The 27,818-nt window shown below is 38.0% G+C and overlaps 1 protein-coding gene across 1 annotated transcript; it reads right to left on the bottom strand.

Moving 5' to 3' along the window:
• Nucleotides 1-359: 359 nt before the first annotated feature.
• On the bottom strand, nucleotides 360-25,937 carry MGC83762 (protein). Its single transcript, NM_001093400.1, is given in 7 exon segments — nucleotides 360-1,549; nucleotides 7,332-7,436; nucleotides 9,291-9,353; nucleotides 21,956-22,000; nucleotides 22,115-22,178; nucleotides 23,740-23,840; nucleotides 25,687-25,937. Coding segments are annotated over 7 exon segments (630 nt in total). The 5' UTR covers nucleotides 25,711-25,937; the 3' UTR covers nucleotides 360-1,321.
• Between the last annotated feature and the right edge of the window lie 1,881 nt (nucleotides 25,938-27,818).

The raw sequence follows: 27,818 nt of genomic DNA on the forward strand, positions 1-27,818 counted from the left end.
CTATTACAGAGAACCAATCCCATATTGTATGAAGTAACAATTAATTTGCTAGCAAGGGCCAAATTACACCAATGCAGTTACCAATAGTACCCAATCAGCAATTGAAGATTATATTAATTGGTGCTGGTAAGTTCACTGGTACGATTTAGAAGCCATGTTAGTAAATATGCCTCCATGATCTTCGAGTATTGAATCAGTGGTTTAAAAGGAAATGGTAACGTTTTCATGAATGATATTACTTACTGTTCCTGGCTCTCTGTCTGCTCTCGAAGAAACCCAGAAATGCACAGACATGTCCGTTCAGACAAATGGGCAAGAACAGAAAAAAAAGGAGGAATAATTAGAACACTAGTCTCAAAATGTTTTAAAATGGATTTTATTTTTGAGTCATTCACATTCCTCATACAGCAATATTTGTCAAGTTACACAAAGGTATAAAATCATTTACAATAGGCAACAAACCCTGTTTTGTAAAACAGAACAAATAAAAGTGCAAGTGAGTCCGTTTCTAATTGCATAAGGTATAAATCACTTGGGCATATCTTGATAGAAAATGCCAGTTCTACAAATAATTTACTTATCCATCCAACAAGGCAGAAAAGCAAATTTAATTTGCAAATCTCTCTGCTGGATGTAAAGGCTGCGCCCCATCATGCAGGGACTGATAAGTGCAAAAGAAAATGGCTTCTGTTGACATTCTAAAGAGTAAAACGTGCAATGCACTGCCACTACAGCTAGGTTATTAAATCTGTAACGTCATATTCTCTTCTTCAGAATATTGTCCAGAGATGAACTGGCTACACTGGCCTTCTATTTGTTCTAGAACTTTCATCACAATAGAATGGGAGTTGCTGGGCGGCTATGGTATGACACCAACATAAAATCAAGCAAAAGTGCACAAAACATTGAATTATTCTGACATTGGTGTTGATAAAGCAAAACATCTGAGAATGTGTGGCAGTGCAGATTCACAAAGCAGCATTTTAGATACTAAACTCAATATGCCAGAAGAGAAAAATCCTTATTATCCCTGAAACATTACCACACATCCTCATATATGATTTTCTAATTCAGTTGCCTTTGCACAATCAAGCTGCATGTGATAAGCAACACAAAACTTTTCATAAACACTGAGCTTAAAGTTGAACACTTACAGGTTATAGTATGTGGCTTAATTCGCCTACAAACAAATTGAATACCTGTGAGTGCCTAAACGTTTTACATTCTTTTAAGCAATAGGTGATTAGCCATGTGTACTGCTTTATAGAGGATAAGAATTAAGGAAAAAATGTCCAAACTAAAAAAAAAAAAAATACACATGCTAATAGGGCTTGCCCTGCCTCTCACCTCTATGGTGGTCTGAATCATGGTGCTTCTTGTCATCTTTCATGGCTAGGTGAGACTGGCCACCGAGAGCACTAGAGAGGGCAAGAAGGCCGGCACTACTTCCCAGAGGTGGAATTCCTGGGGGCTGAAGACCTGATGGATGTGGTGTCAGAGGCACTGGTGGTCCATGACTGTGGGATAGATGCTGGGCCTGTAACTGCTGCTGCTGTTGTAATCATACATTTCCCACAGACCATACAAAAAAAAATGGTAGAGAAAAGTAAAACAAATTTAGTCAAGATTAGATGTAAAAACAAACAATTAGCAAATATACGTCTCAAGCACAGACACACTGAACTGAAGGAGTCAAATTTCTAATTTTAGAGCTAGCTAACAAGAAGCATTTGCATCATCACTGCATCTTCAAAACACTTTTGTAAATGGTAAGTGCAAGGCTAATAGCACATGGGAACAATTTTCACCGGAAAAGGTGGATGTCCCCCTTTTAGAGCCATAATTGCTCCCGTGTGCCATAAGACACAGAGTAATCATTAAAAAACCCCGATCAGAGACCAGGTGTTTTGAATGGATTTATATTTGGAAAAAAAATTGCAATTATGGAAAGCATGTGTGCCATAATTTTAAAAACTCCCATTCAGTCTTTTTAACGGAGCATCAAATAACGCTGTAATTTTCTGTTACTTAGAAAACCTAGCTTTCGGCAAATTACATATTTCCAGGCTGCTTTTGTAAGTGGGGACTCCATGTTACAATGCATGTGATCTAGGAAAGGAATGTTCAACTACAGAAAACATTTCGGTTTTATCACTTTACGAGGAGACCAGTTTTGGCCTTGTAAATCCGACAAATATTTTACTGAGCTAGAAGTCCCTGCTCAATCAGGTGAGTGACGGATTACCATAGTGCTGTGGAGAAGTGGGAGAGTCTGCACATCAGCCCTATAAAGATACTAATCGAGTCTCTTGCAAACATCCTTCTTAGCGGCAATAAAGATTTGCACCTACAGCTATGGATTACGAAGCACAAATCTTAACATAATAAACAGTCTAGTCTTCTGATTAAGAATCCTGTAAGGATCTAAATCAAAACTTTAAACGGAGCCTCAAAGCATGCACATTGAGCTTACATATTTCTCTAAATATATATTGTCCAATGGAAAGAAATATATGCGCTGCCTGTTTTAAGCATGGCCATGTATGACAAAATATGCAGTCTAGTTATTTATAGGCTTTCCAAGGATTAACTAGATACTCACACATATAAAATCTCAAGAGGTTAACCTCATCCTCTTAAGCTTCACACACTACAATCCTAGATATAGCAGAGATCCAAAGCCAAATTGAGAAACAAACTAACATCTTGCTAATCCTTCTACCAATCACATAATGCAAAGCTGGCCTGTTAGGAAGTAGACAACTCTATATACTGGTGTTGGCCCAGAGAAAGCCGGCAGAGCCTTGACAGAATGCTCAGTTCTCATATAGCATCACAACAGATCACAACTTAGGACCTGTGCTACAACTCACGAAGGTAACCGTTCAGAAAAGAGAAGATACAGATATTATAGAGGCGTGGATATCAGGGGGGGGGACCTTTAACAGAAATCGTTATTACACTGGTAACTTACTGCAAAGTTTTAACTAGTTCGTCTATAATATACTCTGTATTCATGAGCAAAAATCTAGCAAAATGTGAAATGTATTGCATTTCCTCTAAAGCCACCACAGAGAGCATCAATGATCTCTAACTGCCTAGCGAAGTCTTGCAGAGGTTCAAAAATATGCTAACAAAATTCCATACAAGGCTGCTCATGGTTCCAATATGAAAACACTTTACAGAATTATAATGTTGAATGTTGTGAAGTGTTCAATTAGGTAAATATAGGTAAATATAAATAAATACATATATTTAAAAAAAACATGAAACTAGTTAAAGCTTTGACAGCTAGCAAAAGAAAATGTAGACATAAGTGGGCTGGGTACTTTTATTTTTTGTTACATCTGCTGTTTTTTGTAATTACTATGAAGAGATTTCTAAATGGAAAATCTAAAACAAATAAACTTATACTTGCTTTGAAATATGAAGTACATGTATGGGATCTATAATCCGAAACCCCTTTATCCAGAAAACTCTTATTCTAAGCAACTTTGCAATAACCACTCATTACATTTTTTCTATGGTTTCAAAGATACAGTTTATGTAATGCTATGGAAAGCAGTGCCTGTCCCCCTTTCTATTCTCTGCCCTGGTGACTCACAATGCTGACAAACCAGATGATTAAAAAACCTGTCTTTGCAGAACCTAGATTTTGCAACATTGTTTAAAAAGTAACAACCAGCAGTTAAAGGAACAGTAACATAAAAAAAGTGTTTTAAAGTAATAAAAATATAATGCAGTGTTGCCCTGCACTGGTAAAACTACTGTGTTTGCTTCAGAAACATTACTATTGTTTATATAAATAATGTGCTGTGTAGCAATGGGGGCAGCTATTCAAAGGAGAAAAGGCTCAGGTTATACAGCAGATAACAATTGAGCTATGTAGAACATACTGGTGTTATCCGTTATCCACTATTTAACCTGTGCCATAGACTTTTTTTTAACCATTGCTATAAAGCAGCTTGTGTATATTAACTATAGTAGTGTTTATAAAGCAATCACAGCTGTTTTACTAGTGCAGGGCAACACATGATATTTCCATTACTTTAAAACACTAATTTTTTTTGGTGTTACTGTACCTTTAAGAGCAGGCTACATGCAATAGCAACTAATTTTATCAATACATTTTGAAGCATTGAAAATGTTTAATACTTGTATATTGGAAAGTTACTTAGAATGATATTTTCTTTTGCTATTCAATTTTTTTTATTTTGGGGTTAACTTGTCCTTTAAAATACGATTTTATATGAGGTGTCAAGACTATCTGAATATTGTACTGTGTGTTACTTCCGGTTAACAATAAGTCTAGTGCTCTGTATCACTGGCCAAGCACAGTAACTATCAGAAGCAATAAAATATTTGCTTGGGTGGTTGGCTTTCATTTAATGTTCCAGAAATATTTAGGCCACAACCGCAGATTCTGAGCTGCTGGGAAACCAAACCACACACTGCAGGGAGAATTACGTCTGGCTTATTTGCATTATAAAACTCATGATCTTTCACACTCATAATAGCTGTCTAAACCGTTAAATTACTATTTCTTTTCATAGTGTGAAAGACGCTGCTCCTTCAGAGCATGGCCCCCCTCTATTGTTCTGCATACTAAGTCGGACTACTGAACAATGCTGACAGCTGCTATCCAACTGGGCAGCGTTTACTTTCGGTGCAGCTGCTGCTTGTAGTAACAGACAGGCTCCTGATGCCTCCTCCCCTCTGGGGAGACAGCTTGACACACTGCATGTTCAATGAAGGAGAGCAAAGGGCTACTGAATTGTCATCCCAATTTTCTGGTACTTTGATTCTCCGGGCTCCTTAAAGTCTCTTTTCAAGCAAAATCAAGCTTATGTCAAAACGTGAAACTTATTGCAAGGCAAAGTCAAATTACTGATCACGCAAATATGCAAAGAGCGGATTGCTTAGATAGTCTACATGCACAATGAGCTCCGAAGGGCAACTGAAGAGCAGCTTGAAAAGCTTGATTTTATGATTTGAGACGCCATTGGATTTTACAGCCACTTCACTAGTTAAAGAGGTAAAAGCACGGATGAGATGTTAAAAGAATAGACGCTCAGCGGGGATTCACTGCAGCTCCCAGCATCCTCAGGCAAATAAATGGCTAAAGAATGCAAAGGATGGTGGTAAACACCTAGTGAATTGAGAATCCAACATATCAACAGAAATCAAACCATGTACAATAAGGATCTTCTTATGGACACAATGGAAGTAACACAGACATATATTTCAGCTCAACAGCTGTTCAAATGCAAAAAAAAACAAGACGTCGTGTTGGGGAGGAAATCATGGAGAGCTTGGGGAGGGGAGGGAGGTGCAGGGAAGGTTAGGGGAGGGAATGTTTATGCAAGGCTAAGCTGTCAAGTGTAATAAAGCAGCTTGAATAAAATGTAAGCTGAAAATCCACTGAAGCTCCCCATTTCAGGGAGGAAAAAGCTATTAAAAGGAAATGAAGGTCACCCTCCCAGTTTATTTCACCTAATTGACTGCCAATGGCTTACCACAGGCAAACCAACTGCGGATCTGCAATTGAGAAACTGATGAAAGGAGAGTTTTCAAGCTGAGACTCATTCTTTTTATCAGTTCTAATCCTCCTGCGCTCTTATGCTTTTCTTTTTTTTTTTTCATCCTTCCATCTCCAGTTGGGATGTAATTTTAAGCACAGATGGATTAACTGGTCCCATTGTCTGCAGACGTCATTGGACTATGGCACTGTTAATCCATAGAGCAGCATGTCTAATTATCATTACAAAGTGTCTTAGGGAACCATAAAGACCAGCAGGGCATCTTCTCACAAGCAATTAACATAAATTGATAAATGAGTAATTTGAATCGGCTCAAGCCGTTCACATGAATAAAACCAGAATTGACAGCTCCTTGTTTCGTCTACTTCCTTCGCTTGAGCTGGACAGGCAGAAAAACAGCAGAAATATTGGAGAGTTGATGTGGCGGGAATAATTGAATTCACACAGAGGGAGGAATGCATGGTTCACTGAATTAATTAATGCATAACAAATGACTTGTGATTGACAGGGAATGGGAAGCAAGTATTAACCAATCAACATATTTCAAGATAGATGCCACAGTGTAAATTCCAGGAACCCAACCCCTCTCAACATTATGTTATTCAATTAATACTCTGTCCAGAGCAATGACCAAATAAGGTTTGTGAATGGCAATTCAAAGCTGTATGATGGAGGGGAATGGCTCACCAATTAAAAAGGGGCCAATTCATCAAAGTCTATCTCCTGCTGCTTAAATATGTGTGTGTGGGGGGGGGGAGCTGGAGATACTTGTTTAATAAAAGGTGAATGGGCATGACTGATTCAATGCTACAATAAGATTTCACTTTCAACAACAGTTAAGAATCCATAGGTCTTTAAAATGCTGTAACTATAGCAGTAATTAAAACTGAAAGCTTTAAGGGTCACCAGTTTATCTCTAGGGCATTAAATATAAAATAATAAAAAAAAATAAAATGCAGCGGTATTGCCCATAGACAGCCAGGGCAGACAATTAGGCTCAATTTCAGATGATTATGGAGAGTTCTCCCTTATCTACTAAAAATGTGCCATTGCCCAAGCAAGCACGATGAATGGTTATATAAGGCCAATGCTGCTTGGAGGATATGCAGAAGCCACACAATAGGTAGGTGCAAATGAAAAAAAAAAAAAACACGATAATTATCCACTTCTATGGGGGTCTGAAACACACAACCTTCTTATAACTGCAATACACAGTTCAATGGTTTCTGGACATACATCATAGACTGAAATATCTTAACTAAAATGCATTTATTATCAAACAATGGATAATAAGCTATTTTAATTAACATGCTGTGGTCCAGCAGTTTTTACAACTCTGCAGGAAAGCAGTTATCCAGCATCAAGCACACAGCTTTCAATCAATCAATACTTGGTATTTACTACATTTGTCCAAATTTAATACCCAATTGATGCTTTTTTTTTTTTTTAAAGAAGCATCATTTATCCATTTATTCAGTTTTAAATGAGGATCTTTAAAAGTGTTTTATACTTTAGGCTCATACTATACATAATCTGAGTTTCAGAAGTAGTTGCTTCCTTTGGTGTAGGCACTGGAATATGCATAGCAGCATTATTTTGCAAATGTATGTTTTAGCATCAAAATGGTTCATTTGCTATATAATCACAAAAGCTTCTATAACAAGTCAAACAATAGTAAAGTTGGGATCATCTGTGTCATATTTGTTAAAGCAACACGTTTAGTAAAGCATTCATACTTTTTACACAAGCATCATAGGATAAAAATAGGTAAAGAAAGCTGGTTATACACACTGTAGGAGGTAGACCTGGAAGGCCACGTACCCCGATGATGGCATTTAGCTCTGCCATTGTCACTTGTTTGGCACGCTCTACTGCTTGAGCCACCTGTTGCTGGTGCTGCAGGTAAAAAGAAAAACGTCTTACTAATTTATGAACACTTTTTCACAAATCAAATTTAGAACATATCAGGAACATTTAAGTAAAATAATGGTAAATAGGTACATTTAGTTTTCAAAGGCCAGTAGAACACTTCTGTACTTAGTATGGAGTACTGCAATACTGGCATAGTTGTTTGGTATCTCAGACTATCAGTGAGCCTACAAGACCATTATATTTTTGGCTGGCAGTTTCCATTGAGATCAGATAGTGTTTTCTGGGCAGCCATAGAGCCCTCTGGACATCTGTAGGGGGTTATAACGCAGTAGGAGTGCTGTGGGGTTGTTAAGCTGTGTTGTGGCATAATGGCCCTTTTTTAGCAACAGGTTGCATTGTAAGTATGTAAACACACATGTGAAGCAGAATGTAATTAAATGGGTTGTTCACCTTTGAGATAACTTAGTATGATGTGTAGAGTGATATTCTGAGACAATTTGCAATTTGTTTTTATTTTTTATTATTGAAGGTGTTGAGTTATTTAGCTTTTTAGTCAGCAGCTCTTCAATTTGCATCTTACAAGTTACCAAGTTACCCTAGCAACCATGCATTTAATTGAGTAAAAGACTGAAATATGAATAGGAGAGGCCTGAATAGAAGGATCAGTAATAAAAAGTAGCAATAACAATACATTTGTAGCCTTACAGAGCAGAGTAAGTGACGCCCATTTGAAAGCTGCAAAGAGTCAGAAGAAAAAGGCAAATAACTATAAAACTATACAAAATAAATAACGAAAACCAATTGAAAGGTTGCTTAGAATTGTTTGTTTTATAACATAATAAAAGTTACCTTACCTTTAACTAAGTGGCTTGTTGTATTGAACATGCACACACAAGGAGACACAGAATTATTGTACATTTAATTATGCAAGCAAACCTTAGTTAGGCAGTTAACCAGAGACTGTGTTTATCATATATGCATGTTTATCATATATTCCCCTTTAAGGTAACTTTTGTTATGTTATAGAACAGCCAATTCTAAGCTACTTTTTAATTGTTTTTCATTATTTATTGTTTATAGTTTTAGTGATTTGCCTTTTTTCTTCAGACTCTTTGCAGCTTTCAAATGGGGGTCACTGACCCCCTTCTAAAAAAACAAATGCTCTGTAAGGCTACAAATGTATTGTTACTTTTTATTGCTCATCTTTCGATCCAGATCCTCTCCTATTCATATTCCAGTCTCTTATTCAAATCAATGCATGGTTGCTAGGGTAATTTGGATCTTAGTTATCAGATTGCTTAAAATGCTAATTTAAGAGCTGCTGAATAAAAATTGAAATAACTCAAACTTTCAATAATAAAAAAATGAAAATATCACCCTCTACATCATACTAAAAGTTCTCAAAGGTAAACAAACCCTTTAATCTGGGCTGAGTGGAGTCTCTCTCAAGAGTGTTAATGAGCAGCTAATTTATCACGTTTGCCTCAACATCAGCTTGGCATATAGAGCTCCACCCATTGCCAGTAAAGAATCCTTGCTTGATAGATAATGTCCAAAAAAGACATCAAAAGATATATTTCTATGGAGCACTACTGTATATACTACTATCTTCTTTGCCTCCCTCCCTCCTCTCACAGAGTATTGCACTTCAGACATTTAGCCAAATATGTGAGTCAGTATTCTTCTGCAGCTTGGCCCACAATCTGTTACATGGAATAGCAGGGGGTTCTACACACCATAACCAGAACAGATGTTCTTGATACTTATGCCTTGCAATAAAATTAACATTGTGAAGCTAACTAATTTGCAAACAGAGAAGTAGCATAATAGCACATTAGCTACTAGGTTTTTTTCCTCTACTCCATTTTAAATACTTACTTCCTGAGATAGAAATGGGATGACTTGTGCACAAATGGTGTTTAATCGTTTGGCAATTTCTGTCTGTAAAAGGAAAGAAAACACAAGGTTAGCATACAACAACAAAAAAAATCTCCAACTCTGTATTTATTCTGCTAATGTTCAGATTTATGCACAGGTAACCTATATCTAACTGAATCAAATCATACAAGATATTCCTTTCCATACGTGTTTTCATACGTTAAGTGGCAGCTGCCATGTTGTTTGTCTTGTCAAGACAATAGTCTCCACAGACTTTAGTTCCATTTATTCCTGGTCAGTATATGATCCTTTTTTAAATTGCAACATCCAATTGACAAGGTAATCCTCATTGAGGAGTATTAACAAAAATATGCATAAAAAAAGTTTCTACTCTTGTACCTGCCTAGATAGATGGGAATTAAACTTTTACTTATACATAGTGCACTGCGTGTAAACAGTGCTCTATACCGAGGACAGAACTTCCTTAAAAGTTATATTTTAAGTTTTTATCAAGGGTGAAGTATTGCCATAAAATATTGCCCAATAAGTTTCATTATTGTAACTCCCGATGAGCCACAAGCATGAAAAAAAGTTTCTGGGGGTGCCAAATAAGGGCTGTGATTGCCTAATTGGTAGCCCCTATGTGAATGGTCAGCATATGGGAGGTTCTGTTCAGCATTACACGTTTTTAGGCAACCAACATTTGCATCCAAGCCAGGAATTCAAGAATAAGCTCCTGCTTTGAGGCCACTGGGAGGCACATTTATCAAATTTCGAATTTGTGAGGCTTTTTTTTTTTCTATTAAAACTACCATGAACTCGCAATTCAATCGAAATTTATTATAAAATTCACATTTTTTTTTTACACTCGGGTGAATAGGATCGACCAGAAAACTCGAATTGAATTTGATTCAAATTCGATTTGAATTTTTAAAATTTTGAATGTCAGGAAGGCTACAAACAACTCAAATTGATCCCTGGACGACTCCCATTGACTTAAACATCAATTCATCAGGTTTTAGGTGCTGAATAGTCGAATTAGAATTATAAAAGGGCCAGTGTATGATAAAGCTAGAAAATCAAATTCAGATTTTTTAATTTAAATTGAATAAAATCCCTAGTCGAATTTGACAATTTTGACCATAAAAAAAATGTAGAAAATTTGAATTTTCAATTCGACCCTTGATAAATCTGCCCCATAATGTTAGGTACATATTAAAGTCATAAGAAAAATGTTCCTGTTTAATAATAGCTGACCATTTAGACGTTTCTGCAGAGTTTAATGAACAGCTCCTTAGATGAAAAGGAACAGCTATCAGTTTCAATGTTTCTCACAACTCATTTTTTATTTATGCGTATCAAAATGTAATTACAAAAAAAAAAAAATCAGCAACGGAAAACGAGATCAAACAAAGCATTATTTGCTAAAACTCCTCTGGCAGGCAAAATACTAATAACTGTCCAAGCTCTTTGGCACCACAAACTACAGCCTACATCATCAGGAAAAGGCTCTTGTATCTGTATGGCAGCTCTTAAGCATCTCAAGAGCCCTTAATTGTTTATGTTCTTAATGCAGTCTCTCGAGTGCGTTCATTTTTAATAGCAGGCGCAAGTGCACAGCCTAGCAATGCAAGTTCAGCCATTGGTTATTCTAGTTGAATGATGGCCTTGGTTTATTTGCAAATGACAAGCTTTAGCAACACCCTTTACTCAAGAGCCGCCCTCCTATCTGAAGCATCATTACATTTAACAGGGAAGAATTTGGCTGCATTTTTTTAAAAAATGAACTACAATGACAGAGCAGGAAGAGAGTCTGTTTAGTATTTTTGGCTGCTCTTCTTGGCAAACAATGGCTCAAGTGATTGACCTGTTGCTCAGATTGTGAGTGCATGTTTCAATTTATTTCAAGCACATTTTTTTCAGGTACAGCTGTGTTTAGCTTCAGTAACAAATTTGGCTCACGAGAAATGCATTAAACATGTATTGGTGAATGCAGCTACTCAACACATGCTCATAGAAAAATATACAAAATACCCTGGTGTGGCCAAAAGTAGAAAGACAGTATTTTTAGAAGTGTTTGACAACTTATGCAGCAGCCTTCACGTAACAGAAAGCAGGAACACTGGGCAAAGGCAGCATCAAATTTTGAATGTGCCATCATCTAGGGGCTGATTTAGCCATTTCAGTTTGATCAAAATTTGCCCTTTTTTTTTTTTTTTTTTAAAGTGACAACCCTTCTTAATTTTTAAAGCGCTAGCATATTGAAGAATAAAAGAGAGCCGAATAATATTCACTCACACACAGACAGAAACCATTATTCCATTAATTTTCAGTGAGGTTGAACATTTCTTTTTTAAAATAAATAAAAAAAAAAAAAAAATTTAAAAGTAGCTTGAAACCATCATATATACATCCCATTCACTCCTACAGAATATTGACATCTTTACTCCGCAAATTCCTTCATGTAAATTCTCAGTTCTTTTCTTTAATAAAGTGTGACTATTCAAGTTATTTAAAAAAAAAAAAAATAAATAGAAAGTCAATCATGAATTTTAATAGATTCACCAAAAGTTAGGCACCCCCAATCGATCGCATTTACTTACCCAAAAGGTGCCATTTAAAGGCAAAGGAAAGGTCTTTTTACTTGGGGCCAAATGTTAGGCACCCTCAAGTGATAGCATTTGCTTACCTGAAACCCCGAGCGGTGCACTTATTAGGAGAAAACTGCACCGGCCCTGGGTGTGCCTACATTTTGGCCCCAAGTAAAAAGACCTTTCCTTCGCCTTTAAAGAACCTGTTGAGTAAAATTGTTATCCTCAACCAAAGGTGCAGGCTAATAAAGACAGCATTCCGGTTGGGGATAACAGTAGTATTTTTAAGAAACAAATGCCCTCCATCAGCGCTAGGCTACCAGCACCGGGAGGGAGCTCCCGCTGCGTGCAGTCATGTTTTGTCACTCGCATGTGCAGAATGAGCACTTTGGGGCAGATTTTTATTATGCGCATGCAAGTGACCGGACATGGCTGCTAGCTCGTACTTGTTCGTTAATGTGGTCCCGCGATCCGACCACCCGTATTGCCTCCATTGTGATCCTATCGTGGGGCCCTAGGGCCCACGATCAGATCAGCCCGATATCGCCCACCTCGATGTGGGCATAAAGATGAGAGATCCGCTCATTTGGAGACATCGCCAAATGATTGAATCTCCCCATGTATGGCCACCTTTACTCTGGGTTAAAAAAATGGCTAAATGATTTTCAATAAAAGATGGATAAAATGGACTTGCTGCCATTTTTTTTCCCAGTGTTAACATTGAAAACCACAAAGGAATAAAGGTCAATGTTGCACTTTTTGTCATTACTGAATCATTTGAGATAATCTGTGTGGCAGATGAGAGAAAAAAAATCGAAGCTAGAGAGAATGCTGCAAATGGCTTATTGACCTGAGAGCAATTTTCATCTCCATCTGTTTAACAGCAGTCATCTGGAAAAGAAAAAAATCTCTGCGCAGAATACCATTTCTTTTTAAATTTGTGCTGTTCGCTTTAATTTAATTTTTGGTTCTCATTATGTAAAACAGGAATCCATTTACCTTAGACAAAAATGTAAACTTTGCCTAATTTTATAAACACATATATTCTACTACGTACAATTAATGGTACCTTACAGCAACCTAATAAATGATTATAGAGTACACAAAAACCTATTTACATGTATTACAAACTAATTTGGAAATTTCTAAATAAATACAAAGCAAAATTAAACCACCGCCTTATGAAAAACTTCAAGTTTAAACAGATCAATACTTTAACAACTAAAGGTGATGAATTAAACAGGAGCCCCTAACATTATATCAATGTCAAACAGCATGTCAGTCGAACAATCAATTCAGGTTTATGCCACTGCCAAATTTCTTTGTTCCCAGACGAGCTTTAAAATTATTTTATTGCTCAAAATTTAATTTGTTCCAAACCGTGTCTCCATGACAACGCTGGCTAACCCAGCGAATCATTTGGGTAATTGGATATCTTATCTCTCTATTGCTCTAAAATCAAATGATTCTGCTACAATTGCAGCAGCCAATCAAATTTACAGGCCTCCTGAGTAAAAGGCTTAGTAAAGTAGCCACATTCATCTCCTCTTTACTGCCATATTAACCGGGATATGACAAACTGCAGAGGTTGGCTTTCAAAGAGCATTTGGGATTAAGCACCGTTATCATCTAAAATTGAGCCCTCTCTACATACATTTGTTTCTTTCCTTTTATGCACAATGAACTGTGAATCGTTTTAATACAGTGCAGCCAAGATCTATTCATTCTCACGGTCATAACATAAAAACTTGCTGCAGCTCCAGATTGCAAGATTATCAAGATTTTTCATGTTAAATTTAAAATTACTGTTCCATGATAAAATCCCTCTCTGCATTAAAGGTAATTTTAACATTTGTATGGTACATTTTGGACTTGCAAAACATGTATGGTACATTTTGGACTTGAACAGAAATTATAATGTTTATTCCGTTAAGTAAGAGCATATTCAACTATTTTTGTTACCCCATGCCTCTGTACTGTAATATTTGTGCTAGATTAGCCTTTAATTGACAGGGTGGGAAGACTGGTAGCACCAATCAGTTCTACTTCTCAAAATCACATAGGCCCTAGGCCTTGTGTAACCCACCTTATCACAGCGTGCACAGGCACCAGGTCCCCACACTCACTCAGCATATAGACACACAGTTGCTGACAAAAGGACTTGAGTGGAGTTGTTCTGGGGTTTTTTCAACTCTTTATTAAGGTGGATTCTAGTGATGAGCAAATTTTTTCACCATGATGGGTGAAAAAAATTGTGGCCCATACACTTTAATGCATTCCTATTCATATTCCAGTGCATTATTCATATCTGTGCATACTTGTGAGGCTAATTTGAACCCTAGCAACCATATTGGTTACTGCAAACTTTAGAGTTGCTGAATAAAAAGCTAAATAGCTCAAAACCCACAAATAATAAAAAATTACCAATTGCAAATTATGTCAGGATATCACGCTCTACATCATACTAAAAGTTAATTTAAAGGTGCACAAGCCCTTTAATGCACTCAGAAGGGCTAGACCTTTTGCCTGTATTCACTAGGGGGTTTAGGAAAGGACCATTATAGAGGCATAGTCTGGTATATGTTCTCCACTGATTTGATCGAGGATATCAAACAATGAGGTTTAACTTCTATTAGAAATCGCGGTTTTGGTACTAACAAACATATATATATATATATATATATACATACATACATACATACATACACACACACACACACACACTTACAATTGCGCACTCGATCTTAATTTAGCCATCAACATTTACAATACAGTAACTGTACAGGTAGGCACATACCAAGTATGGTTTTAACTGTAGTGAAACAGTGTGAATAAAAAGATTCATCTTCATACAACCAGGGACACATGCCATTAAATGGATTGACTTGTTCCTAATAAACTATTGATCATTTGTTGCAATTTAGTCACTTTTTGCATCGGTGGGGGACATTTTCTGGTGGTCATGTGACAATAAATAGTGGCTAGTAAAGAGGGGAAAAAAAGTGACAATTTGCGGCTTTTATTAAAGTTGCACAATTAGGACTAAGGTCCTACATCTGAAACTCATTTGCTGCACTGCTAACAGAGACCAGCGATTGATCAAAGCTAAGGCCAAACTGTGGGGTCATTAAGCAGCATGTGCCTACCTGCTTTCACTTGCTTCCGTATTTACAGTAGAACCCCCATTTTACATCCCCTGATTTTTAAGATTTTACGCCATTTTTTTCTGGTCCCCTGAAAAACGTAAAATGGGGGTTCTACTGTATATGGCTCAGTGCAGATCAATGTTGTGCTAGTGGGGGGGGCAGTTATGCCAATTCTAGTATTCTTACACGTTGTACTTGTTCCCAACGAAGATACAAGCAATCCATGTTGGATGCAGAACTAACCTTTTGGGTTTAAATTAACTTTTAGTAGACTTAAAGTATTGAGATACAAATTACGGAAACACCCCTTTTCCACAAACCTCATGTCCTTATCTATACAAGTTGTATTTGAGCTTTTGCAGAAACAAATGTTTTACCAGTGCATAGTAAAAACACAAAGCTGAAATTCAGGCCAAATCCTTTAAAAAGTTGGCCTTTAAAGGGTCCCTTCAGCATCAGTAAGTGTACTGACACTAGCTTACATTTTCAACTATGAATAAAAACTGGCCAAATCTTCTGGCCAGCTTACAGAGCCAGGAAAACACATGTAGATCAGCCACAATAACACATAATAACAAACAAGTCACCTGGCGACTATGGCTTTAACATTTGTTAAAAGGGTTTTTTTTTAATCTAATTAATTTTTGCCCATAGACACTCTATAGACACTACTTTTAACTGCAGTTTACAAAGCAATCATACACCGAGAACAACTTGCAGAATCCATTGAGCAGACATAGTAAATAAGTGCACTCGCTATCAGTGGTAAAGACCACTGACATAAAGCCAATTGACAGGTAAAAGGCTCTTGTCAAGAGCTTGAGAGCGTTTGCTCTTGTACATCTTTAGCATGACAGAACGTTCAACTACAGTTCCAAACTGGATAACCTTCATATACTATAGAAGACTGCAGTGATACTGCGGTGTTATGTTGTGGCTGATATTGGCACTCTAAGGCAAACTTTATTAACAAGCCTTTGCATACTGTATTTAGAATCCCCTAATGCCATGCCCCTACAAAATTAGAACTAACTAAACAGCACCCCCTGTGCAAGACAACCCTATAAATGTAGCTGGGTTGGCTGGAAAAACCTATGCATACACAATGGTAAGCAACAAGGCTAGGTTAGTTATTTTTAATCCAAACAGAATTCTAGGCAAAAAATGAGTATACAGTAAAGTAAAATTTAAAGGGGAACTATAGCGAAAATGAAAATTTAATATAAGCTTAATCATACTGAAATAAGAAACTTTCTAAATACAATCAATTAAAAATTCAGTACCATTTCTAAATAATCAAGTTTATCTTCACTATCACTCTCTCAGCATCTTTCTCTTCATTCTCTCTTTATGCAGGAGTTGGGTGTCAGACATTTCATTCATTGACAGTTAGATGAAATATGGGGGGGGGGGGTACTTTTGTATAAAGAGTTCACTCTACTAAAATCAACAGACATCAGGTCTCTCTACATGTAGAATTTGTGCCAAATGCAGTTATTTTGTTAGATTTTGCCTGTACTGGAATCAGATGAATAATCCAATAGATCTTATATGGGGCTCCTTTTGCCTAGAAGATGTTTTAGAGCTCACACTATTAAAATAACCAGAAACCCTGTCTCTCTACATGCAGAATTTGTGCAAAAGACAGTTATTTTGTTTGTACTGGAATCAGTTATTTGATTGAGCTATAATTCATCAGCTAGGAAATATAAGATATGTTGGATCATTCATCTGACACCCAACTACTGCAATAAGACAGAATGATGAGAAACAGATGCTGAGAGAGGATTAGTGAAGATAAACTTGATTATTTCAAAAACAATTCAGAATTTTTAATTGATTGTAATTGATTAGAAAGTTTCTTATTTCAGTATGACGATTATATTAAATTTTCATTTTCTCAATAGTTCCTTTAAGTTAAGCAAAAAGCTGGAATGTAACCATGTAACACTTTGGCAGAGAAGATTCTTGCCTCCTAATTTACCCCAGTTATCCCACCCATTCTCTTTACTTCTATTACATATCACGAGCTCTGTTCTGCTGTCAACTACCCGAGTAGGGACTAACTCACAATACACAATGTATAAAATTCACAATACAGTTCTGTAGAAGGATGAACCATAATTCTGTTACATGGCAGCATAGAAACTAGCGCATTCTACAAGAGAATTACAAAACTGTGCAGCAGTATTAGTGACAGATGTAGCCTCACTTTCCATTTGTCTGGGTTTTTTTTTTTGTTCTGATAACCACACTAAGCTTAACCTCTCAACAGAATCCTAGAGTACACTGAGCATGTTCAGTGCCCCAGGCTGCAGTGGACAATGAGGTTATTACTGTTAACAGCTGCTAAACCTTGGGCTTGTACAGTAAGTTAATAAAATAAAAGCATTGCTAGGCATTTTTTTTTTTAGGTAGGTCTCTGATTGCGGAAATAATAAACTGGCACAGGATGGGTGCGAAGGTTGACTTGTTTGTTCCCTACCTGAAGCCACTGCCAGCCATAATCTTCCCCTCAATGATGACCCATTACTTTTTTAGGTAATTGTGGATTTGCTCATGGACAGACACTAAAGTAAGTAGAAAGGACATGCTACAAGCTGGTTAACAGCCTCAAGAGTTGCCGCATGGATGGCATTTTAAAGACTAGGGAAGTAAAAATAATACTTGATGCTATTATTACTAGGAGACAGATGTGGTTGGTGTCCAATTCAGATACCTGTATGTTTCTGCAATTCCCCCTGCCTATCATATCTAAGCTTTTCCTACTTGCAGTGCTTAAGGGTGAGCTATGTACCCTAGATGAAGACTACAATTGTGTATGTTTGTGTAACATAAAGCACACTTTTGGGGGGTTTTTGGTTTATATATTTTTTTTTTTACCAGAAGTTACTCTTACCATTCTAAAAATAGAGGCATAAGGCACAAAGTTCTGATATATAATGTACAGCTGAAATAAATGTTACCTTACATGTATAAGCCACTGATATCCTGTTGTGCAACTTTAAAGTATAAATTATACAAGTATGTGATCCGTCATCTGGAAACTAGTTATCCAGAAAATGTCCTTTCTGAATTACAGAAAGGACAGCTTCCATACACTCTATTTTAGCCAAATAATCAAATTTTATTTTACTATGTAATAATAAAACAGTGCTGTGTACTTGATCCAAACCAATGTATAATTAATCCTTATTGGAGGCAAAACCAGCCTATTGGGTTTATTTAAAGTTTACATAATTTTATAGTAGATTTAAGATATGAAGAACCAAATTATGGAACAATCTGTTATCGAGAAAATCCCAGGTCCCAGCTGTGCTTTAGGTGAAAATACAGAACTACACACAGAACATCATTTTTACATTAACATATACCACATATATTATGATATTTTTGGCCAAATACCAAACCAATTAAGATCTAACTGCAATACAGTTGTGATGAGATGGCTGTGGGAAGGTCAGCTAATTACTAGGGCCATACCTTCTGAGATCCTAATTAGGCAGCCACTGGAGGCCTTCACACACATTTTTGGTTCCCATCTGGCAGCAGGAAATTAGTCCTGGAAGCACCATTGCATTAAATGAACCATTTTCTAAACATTAACTACCAACATAAAGAGCTAGATAATGATGTCCCAGCCATGGCTTTGTACTAAAATCAAGCTCTCCTTACAACTTCCACGATACTGACCACCCATTTTCAAACAGAAACCAGACACACATTTTTACTGGCCAGAAAACTTCTGTCATTCAACACAAATAATAGAAGAATAAGTGCATGTTGAAAATCATCAATACAATAGTTATCGGAAACTTAACCCACGTGGCTGATTGTAAGCAGAACTATAATTTTCCATTCTAGCCTGTAGTGGAATTTTCAAGATTACATTTTTTCAATTTCAAGCGCAATGAAAAGAATAAAAAAAATCCCCAAGCACCTTATAAAAGACTAGGTTATAACAATCCACAAGATATAATTTGAGCCTCAAATTAGATGTCTAAATCATCGGTTAGACAGGGCTGCAAATGGTTTCATAGAATGCTAGTATAGCTTTCACATTATCAGACAGGCCCAAAGAACATTAGAGCTGCCTCTGTGGAATTCCCCTCAACCCCCTCTCCCTATCTCCAAGTAACAAAGATGTTGTCAGAAATGACATTTTTGTGTCCCCAGATGATGCCTTGCTACCATTTGGTTATAAGCCATAAAACAGGAATAATTTCAGCCTGTCAGGAGTCTAGCTAATGCCCAGTTTCCCCCTAGAGAGAATTCCTGTCAAACTTAATGAGAGCTCCAAAGGCCCTCTCTACAACATAATGAGCACTTAGGCCAGGCTGGTGATCAGTCAGCAAAAAGCATCAATTTGAGGCTGCCTGCACCCTGGGGTCTAGACATCACCAGTTTTTAATAAGAATTATGATTACTAGCTTCCAAATACCTCTTTAGAATTATTAATGGCTGTAGCACAAGAAAACATTCCATACGCTTTTTGTTATAGATAAAGACATAAAATCAAATCATGTATTGGGCAAACAGATGTCATATTTCAAGATAATCTAGTGTAAAAAAAATGCAACCTCAAATGTGTGTTATACAAGGATACATATGTGTGTGTATATACACAAAAAAATAAACAAAATATATATTTAGTAAAAAATTTTTTTTAACACTTTGGAACTGGATGGAAGCATATGTGCAATGCCTGGGGTTGATGTGGTTATTTCTCCATAAATGTACAACAGCACATTAATAGTAATCAGTAAGGTTGCACAAAACAGATAACGTATGCTAAAAATGAACACCCACTCCTTTAAATGTGCCATTACCTTAAGCAGCTACAGCCGTGATTGACAGATATATGTTTCTTAAGAACTGCAATAGAACTAATCCTTCCAGAAAAAAAAAAAAGCTGGACAATTTGACATCACTATCTGAAATTACCATCATCGCCTGCTTTTAGTAGTTCTGCAACTTCCTGATAGCTGCATAGAGGGCACAAATAAGCAAAACAAACCAACAAAGAATCCTTGCATTAGAACAATTGCTTGCTAAAAGGGCTTTGTATATTCTCAAGGCCTCGAGCCTGAACTAATCAATTTCTTAGCTTTGCCCTGGTCGGTCAGCCATGCTCTTTAATTTAATGAAACAAGAATTTTAGACGGAATAGCACATATACATCAAGCAAGAAGTGTATTGTTGCACTTTGAAATGTGTCCAACTGTGCTACTTCATCTAATGATAATCTTTTTTAAGAGGCAATCGATTTCTTAAAGACTTATTGTACCATCATCTTGATGAAAAAGTGAGCGTCAGCAAATCTGCTGAATACTTACACCCTGCCATTAAAGCTTTCTTTGGCAGACAAAGCATGCTCAATTGAGGGTCCTCTGGGTTGAGCAATCATTTAGCTGCTCTTCTCTTATGAGGCCCTTAGTGCCTTGTTCCAGTTCAATACTCTTTTTATTTCCCATTATAGTAGCCATAAGTGAGAATTTTATGGGAGCATGCAAACCAAGGCTCATACCTCAAGTTTTCCAAGCCAGTGACCTATTTGTACTTCACAAGTGGTGAGATTTTACAAGCTTAGCACATATGCTGCAAAGCAATGTCTTACTATACTGAAATAATCAGGTGAGCAGAAAAGGGAAAAATAAGGAGGGAACCAGTTATATTAAAAAACAACCTGTATGGCATGTAAGAAAAAGCTAAATATTTAAAAACAAAAAAAAACCTACTCTGAAAGGGGCATTTCGAGACACAGGTTTGAATATACCTATACACATGAGCCAACAGATTCAATTTATTTCTGCCTGGTTGTACCTGTAAGCACTTACATCTATGTGTTTACCCATAAGCATTCAAAATGCATGTTAGCACAATATATGTGTTTAATACAAATAGTATACATTCCAATGGACACTCATTCAAACACCCATGTGCAAGAGCCCATAGCAGCTTAAAAACACTAATCTTAGGAAACACAATAAACAATACTTTGTTGATATTTTTATTCTATAGGGTCAAAGTGACCAGTATTGTCTAAAATTCTTGTGGTTACAGATAATAGGAGGCAATGCGACTAAGCACATGTACAACTACCAGCCAAAAATTTTATTCTATCTTTCTAACCACTCCCATGTGAATACACAAAAAGTGTAAATACTTGGTCACAATTATGTTACAGCCTTCTCCCTTTTATAGATTATGCACTCATAACAATATAGCACTCATAACTAACTTTTCTCATCAAATAGTCTTCCCCCAGAAAAAAAAAAAAAAAAGAAGCTACCGATTGGTGGTTATTGTTTCCTCAACCAACTCTGAGACATACTATAAAAGCTTAACTTGCTACATTAATAATGAATAAATCATGATGTGATCAAAGAGGTGGTGAATTTAAGTAGAATTGGTCCAACAATTAAGAGAAAAATTAATTACTCTAAAAAATTATAGCTGGTAAAAAGATAACACTTTGAACTAGATTAAATAATTTTTAGGTATTGTTGTAACGGTCTCTGTTTGGTGTTTTAGTAATTTGATGCTATAGGAGCACTTACCGCTTTAAAAGAAATGACCACGGTGTCAGTTATCAGAAAACCAATTAAAGCCCTGGACAAAAGAGAGCCATTTGTCTACAATCATCAGTGAATAAGGTATATGCTCAATTAACTGTCAAGTCGTTCCACAGATGTGTTTTCCCACATTCATCAGAATCAGAACAAACAGTAAATGCTTGCTCTATTCAGCGAATCTAATCTGTGTACACTTTTTATTGTGCACTTGAACAACATTTACCAAGTCATCAGACTCACTAACTTTAGCAACCAGAGCAGTCACTGGAAAATACATTAAGCAACGACACTGATGGGGGAATAAAGCCAAACTATATTTCGCCCATCATTCAAATGATCGACTGTTAACTTACCTGCTTGTGCATTTCAATGTTAAGTCCATATGACATCTCATAATACTGAAAGACAGGTGAATATATTAATTAATAAACAGGATTAGATCAGATCTTACAACTAATGCTACAAAAGAAAAGTAAAAACAATAGAAATTTACTTTGTCAGTTGTTACATACCATGACATAATGCCTCTGCATTTCTGTCTTTTCGCCTGCCAATTTTTCACATTCCAATTTAAGGCTGAAATAAAAAAAAAATAAAAAAGATTTAAAAGATTGCCTTAAGATTTGCACATCTGATTGTTTAGGCTATAATGCTTAAATACACAACCGAGAGGGAAAAGAAAGCTTTAGCTGAATGTAGCTGAATGTCAGAACTGCAATCCAGGACTACTTTGTAGACGAAGCAAACAAGGGCTCTTAGATGAGGTCTCTTATGTCCATTACCACTGATAAGGTACACAAGAGACCAAACCAGAAAGACAGCATAAGCACACAATCTCAGTGTTGACATGTGGTGTAGACAGAAGGGGGAGGCCCTTGTTAGAAGGTGGAGAACTAGAGCTATGGTTAAAGGCACAGTTCATATCCTGCACTGCAGTCTGTTATACATGAATGGAAACTGTTCAATAAAACACATCTCATCATAATCCCATCCACAAGGGGTGAAACATTAAAATGATGAACGCAGAATCCAACACACCACAATATGCGACATCTCTGCAGCGGCATAAGTTTGGTCCAAACCAAAAGGCAAACTGGCTATAAGAGTACAGTTGGTTAGTTTTATCCTGTAACTTATATTTCTTTTCAGCTCGCCCAAACTTTACAGATAATCTTGATTTGAAACAAATGTGTGGTTTCTAATCAAGAAACCAATAGCAACCATTGAGCAAAGTGTCTATCATATTGCATTTAGGGTGTTAATTAGAACTCCTATAATCCCTTGACAGCCTTTAGTTAGGATTTCTGTGTTTAAGTTAGGGTGTTGTGCCTTTTAAATGTTACAATTTAAACATCTAGATTTTTTTTTCCAGGAAATTAAAACAGAAGAGCTTTCTAGCATAAAATCCTTTGTTTTACTTTGCATCTGTGTCAGGCACTATCACAAACAGAACCTCATCTACTATTTAAACAATAGCTTATTAATGTAAAGCAGGCTGCTGTGGGCAAACAGCTTTAACGCATCTGGTGTTCTCAACTCAAGATTTTGTTACAAAATGAACAGCAAATATTGACCGTTCTCAGGCAGGTTGAATACATACAGAAGTAGGAGACAAAAAAAATGGAAGAAACAATGGCTTGGGGAAAAAAAAAAAGGGTAAACAGTGTAATCTGTGACTGGAAACAGCATCCCCCTAATGGACAGAGGCTTTTGCTAATAGGCCATTTACCCCCACAGTGCAATTTAAAACTAGGTGATTTCAGATGATCCACAATAATAACATAGCTTTTTACTTTACTATGGGCTTAGGCCTGATTTTAAACATAAGAAGAAGATTATCGTGCCCATTTGTTCTATTCAAATTAAACTACTGTTTATATGGATTTGAAAGTGGTGTTTGAAAATAGAAAATTTAGGTTCCACTTGTTGCTATCATCTATAAAATGTCCTAACAAAACATGGCTATTTATGCCGCCGTGTAAACAGATGTTCAATATTTTCAGAATTGCGAAGTGTTCCCTTTCCCTTAAAACATGGACTTCCAAACAAATGAGGTTCTGAATAACTCAACCCCAACATTATAGTTAATATATACTTCGAAGATCAAAAAAAAATAATTTCCTTTCTAAGCACGCACCTGTGATACTGAGCTTGAAGAAACTGGAATTCTTCTTTGATTCGGTCCAAGGACTCAGGGATAGTGAATTTAAATGGCTGGCCTGCAGACTGATGCGGCGTCTGGAGGACCAAAAGACAGGAACAAAATTAATTATTAAAACAAGAACTTCAATACAGCTTCCACTTCACTGATACTCGAGGAAAAGCAGACATAATACACACACCCACCCCATTCTATTCCCACAACTGGTTCATAGAAGCCACCAAGAACTGTTTCCATTTGACTTGCCAAGCAAAGCAAGAATGTTGATTAACTCACCCATTGCCAGTGTGAATAAACTAACAATTTATACATCCAGGATTGTTCTCTACAGGGACAAACAAGGAAGAGGCGTGACTAGTATTGTTTTAAACACTGTACCAATATTGATAAAGTCTGAGTATTGAGGTTATCCAACAAAAACAAGCAAAGCACCCACACATAAAGCAAAACTCACCTGTAAGTGCATAATGAGACAAAAAACCCTGGTGAGCATCAGAATAAACACAACATTATATCCATACAGTGTAATACATCCGACATCTGCAAATAAAGCTTAAAGTAAACCAGTGACCCGTAACTGCCACATGGAATCTAAAGCAACAAATACAGAGGCCTTGTCATCTTAATGAGGCCTTAAGTGACATAACAGCTATTAGGCAAGTCCGAGGATGGAATGTTCTCTAAGCAACAAATAGTAATTGTGTACAGTGATAATTGAGCTTTCTGATAGGAAAACTAGTGTGCCAAAGCTAGGGTTGTACAGCAAGGACTACCCAGTGTCGGACTGGCCCACTGGGATAGCAGGAAAAGTTCCGGTGGGCCCTCATGCTGCTAAATATTTGGCCTATTTCATGGCCATTCCCTATTTCTATGAGAATAAAGAGGCTAAATGAAATAATAGAGATTGTAGTGTGCAAAGAAAAGAGAAGAATAAAAGTACAGAGAGTGAGTCCCTGGTCTAATATTTTTGGGTGGGCCCCAGGTCTAAGGTTTTTGGGTGGGCCCCAGGTATCACAGTGTGACACTGGGACTTCCTTCATTAGACAATTGTGTCCTGCCATTTCCAGCTCATAAATCTAATTGGAAAAGAGGGGGCTACCCAAACAAAGGCCAAGTAAAAACATAACACCTCTGCTGGGTTCTCTGCAAAGCAGGCAAATCAAATCATGCTTAGTGGATAAAGCTCCAACATACTACTAAAATCTGAACAATGTGGGAAATCAAGCGGGAGACCTTGTACACAGGGGAAATACTGCAACCAAAAGGCCTTGCTGCAATGATAGATTAGTAATAGACCTCAGAGCAGGCAGAGTGGTGCACTTTGATCTTTCACAGCCAATCCCACCACTGGAAATAGCAGCAAGATGGACTAGAAGAATATACATGCACACCTGGCCCACTCACAGCTTCGATTTAGAAATGGAAAAAAAAGGTCATAGCGTAAGAGGAGTCATTTTAGAGAAGAGAAAATTGGGTATAAACATTACACTAAACACTCGCTTTACTGGAACAAACCAGAGCTTATACCATTAATGGCACAGCTAATGGGCTTCCGAGTTTCTTTTCTCCAACCACAAGGATTCCGTTTAAAGTGAGCCGAGACAATGGTTCCCTTTCCCACCGCAGTGTGTAGGGGGCAGCACACTGACATGGGGCGGAGATCTCCCCCACGTGGGGACACGGCCTACTCACCGTATGTACATCCATTTAACCTACACATCAAACACCAATGGGGGGGTAGAAAAGAAATGATAAGAAATGGCTGCTCCATGGAGCTGCCAGTAACTTGCTCCTCCAATTATTGAACTACATGTGGTCAAGTCTCGGGGAGGGTGCAGGGAGTTGCAGTGCAACAGAAGAGACGGGTAGGCCCCTCTATGAGACACAAGGGGACACAAAGAGCAGTAGAGTCGCAGAACTCACCGGGTGCCTGCTTTGTGGAAACATGGCTCTCCCAGCCGCCACCTTGTTCCTTGGAAACTCAATTCTCGCCCGCTCGCACTCCCTGCCCGGCGGATGGTTAGTGTCGGTGTGTCCCGCTGAATGAGGGAAGACAAGGAAGCCGGGGGTAACTAGAGCAGCATCCTGCCGCCTCCTTTATTCTCCCGTCCTTTGTGTGAAGAAGCTCCTCGCCAGCACCCCCGGGGAGAACACTCAGCGCTTCCTTCTCCGGCTTCCACCCAGCAAACTTTCCCAGTCAACTTAGGGCAGCATAGAGAGAGGGATCCCCACCCCCTGCTGTTGCCAAAGTAAGGAGAATAAAAGCAGCAGTGGCAGCCAGTGACCATGAGGTATAATCCCCCGCAGCGCAAGTGCGTCTCCCGCAGGGCTCAGCAGCAGCAACCCGAGGGCATCACGGCACGAAGGTGATGGGAACAAAAGCCTCGGCTCTCAGTGCTGGTTGGGGGCAGGATGTGGCCACCGACGGAAACCAATAAATATCCAGATGGGGGAAATCCTTAGTACAGCCCCGCGCAATAACAGCCTCTTAGTTCCGTGCGCTTGTTAGTTCCGTGCGCTTGTTAGTTCCTCCAGTGACAAGCCACAAATTATCCCCAAAGTGATCCGCACTACAAACCCCTGACGGAAAGTGCCCGGGATGGAGAAAAGTGCAGTAGCGGGCTATATCCTGAAGGCCGAGCGGAAACTTGCTAGGGCCGTTCGATGTCAGCTCACGGGACACAATGTCTCAGGCCGGCCTCGCCTCTCCACAACTGGTTACATTAACACGCGGTTTCACACTCCTCCAACTAACCCGGGCTCTGCCCCTCCCACACATGGAGAAGGCTCTCCGCGCCGAAGCCAATCGCCTCTGCGCGGTCCAACGTGGTGTCCTGACGTTGCTTTAGCGTCCGAACCAATAGAAACTTTCCCCTTGTCGTTCCTGCGGAAACCTTCCACCCGGACTTCAGGGAGTTGCGTTGGACCAATCAGGTTAATGGAAGGAGGGAGTGAATGGCAGCAAAAGTGGGCGGGGCGGCAGGATGAGAAGGAGCTGTTCGGCTGTCAATCAAAGTAACGTGGGTTATGGAGCGTCATGCAGCGTGTGTGTGTTTATAATGCTAAAATCTATGGGAGGATTTCTGTGGTAAGGCATGCTACGTGCTTCCATTTAGATGGGATGGGAGATGGCTGCGAGCTGGTTTCGTAATGTTCTTCGTGCCTCACGAAAGCAATTAAATATGTACTAGTCTTGGGATGCGGCCATATGGGTGGCAAGCACATAAAGTATTGGGCTCAGTGTGTATATATTACCTGCTCTGGACATCTCTAGTTATTCGGCTGTAATGCTGCTGTGCTAGCCTAGCACTGTTGCCTCATTTTGTGTCCGGGAACCTTTCTTTATTGCTTACTGTATTTAGCATTCTGTTTTTCAGTGGCCTATAGTTCCACTGGGGGCTATTTACTAACACTTGGCACATTTGCACCTGGGCAGTAACCCATAGCAACCGGTCATTAGTTAGACTCAGCCAGCTGCAGGAAGAATAATGAAAGCAAAAAAATCTGTTTCCTTGCCATGGGTTATTGCGCCAGGGCAAATTTGTCCGCTGGAAGTAAATGAGACGCAGTGGGGCTCGTTTATAAACTTTGTGCGGGGCAGATTGGTTCGCAAAGTGAATATATTTGCTCTGCGCATGGTTATATTTATAATGCTGTGTGCAAACAGAATTGCAATTTTTTTTTCACAATGCGAATGTCTATAAGAGCTTTTTAAATATGTCAAAAATCGCACAATTTTTGGTGTCAGAGAAAATATGCGCAAAAACACTTTCGCAAATTGTGAATTTAAGTTACCGTCAACGCTTTTTTTAAACACAACAAACTCGCACAGTGGCCGAAATCGCACAAACACCCATCTCATTTGCAAGCCATTTGCCAAAATGTATTCTCAATGTGAATTCACAAAAAACGGAAAGAACCGGAAAAAACATGGGCGATACAACCATTTGCGAATAAATATGCGCTGTACGAACTTTATAAATGACTCCAGTGAGTTTAACCCATTCCTCAAACCCAGAACCGCGACTTGTCACCTTACTTTTATGTTTCACATG

Source organism: Xenopus laevis, chromosome 1L, assembly GCF_017654675.1.
Source record: "Xenopus laevis strain J_2021 chromosome 1L, Xenopus_laevis_v10.1, whole genome shotgun sequence".
In the NCBI taxonomy this organism is placed as follows: Eukaryota; Metazoa; Chordata; class Amphibia; order Anura; family Pipidae; genus Xenopus; species Xenopus laevis.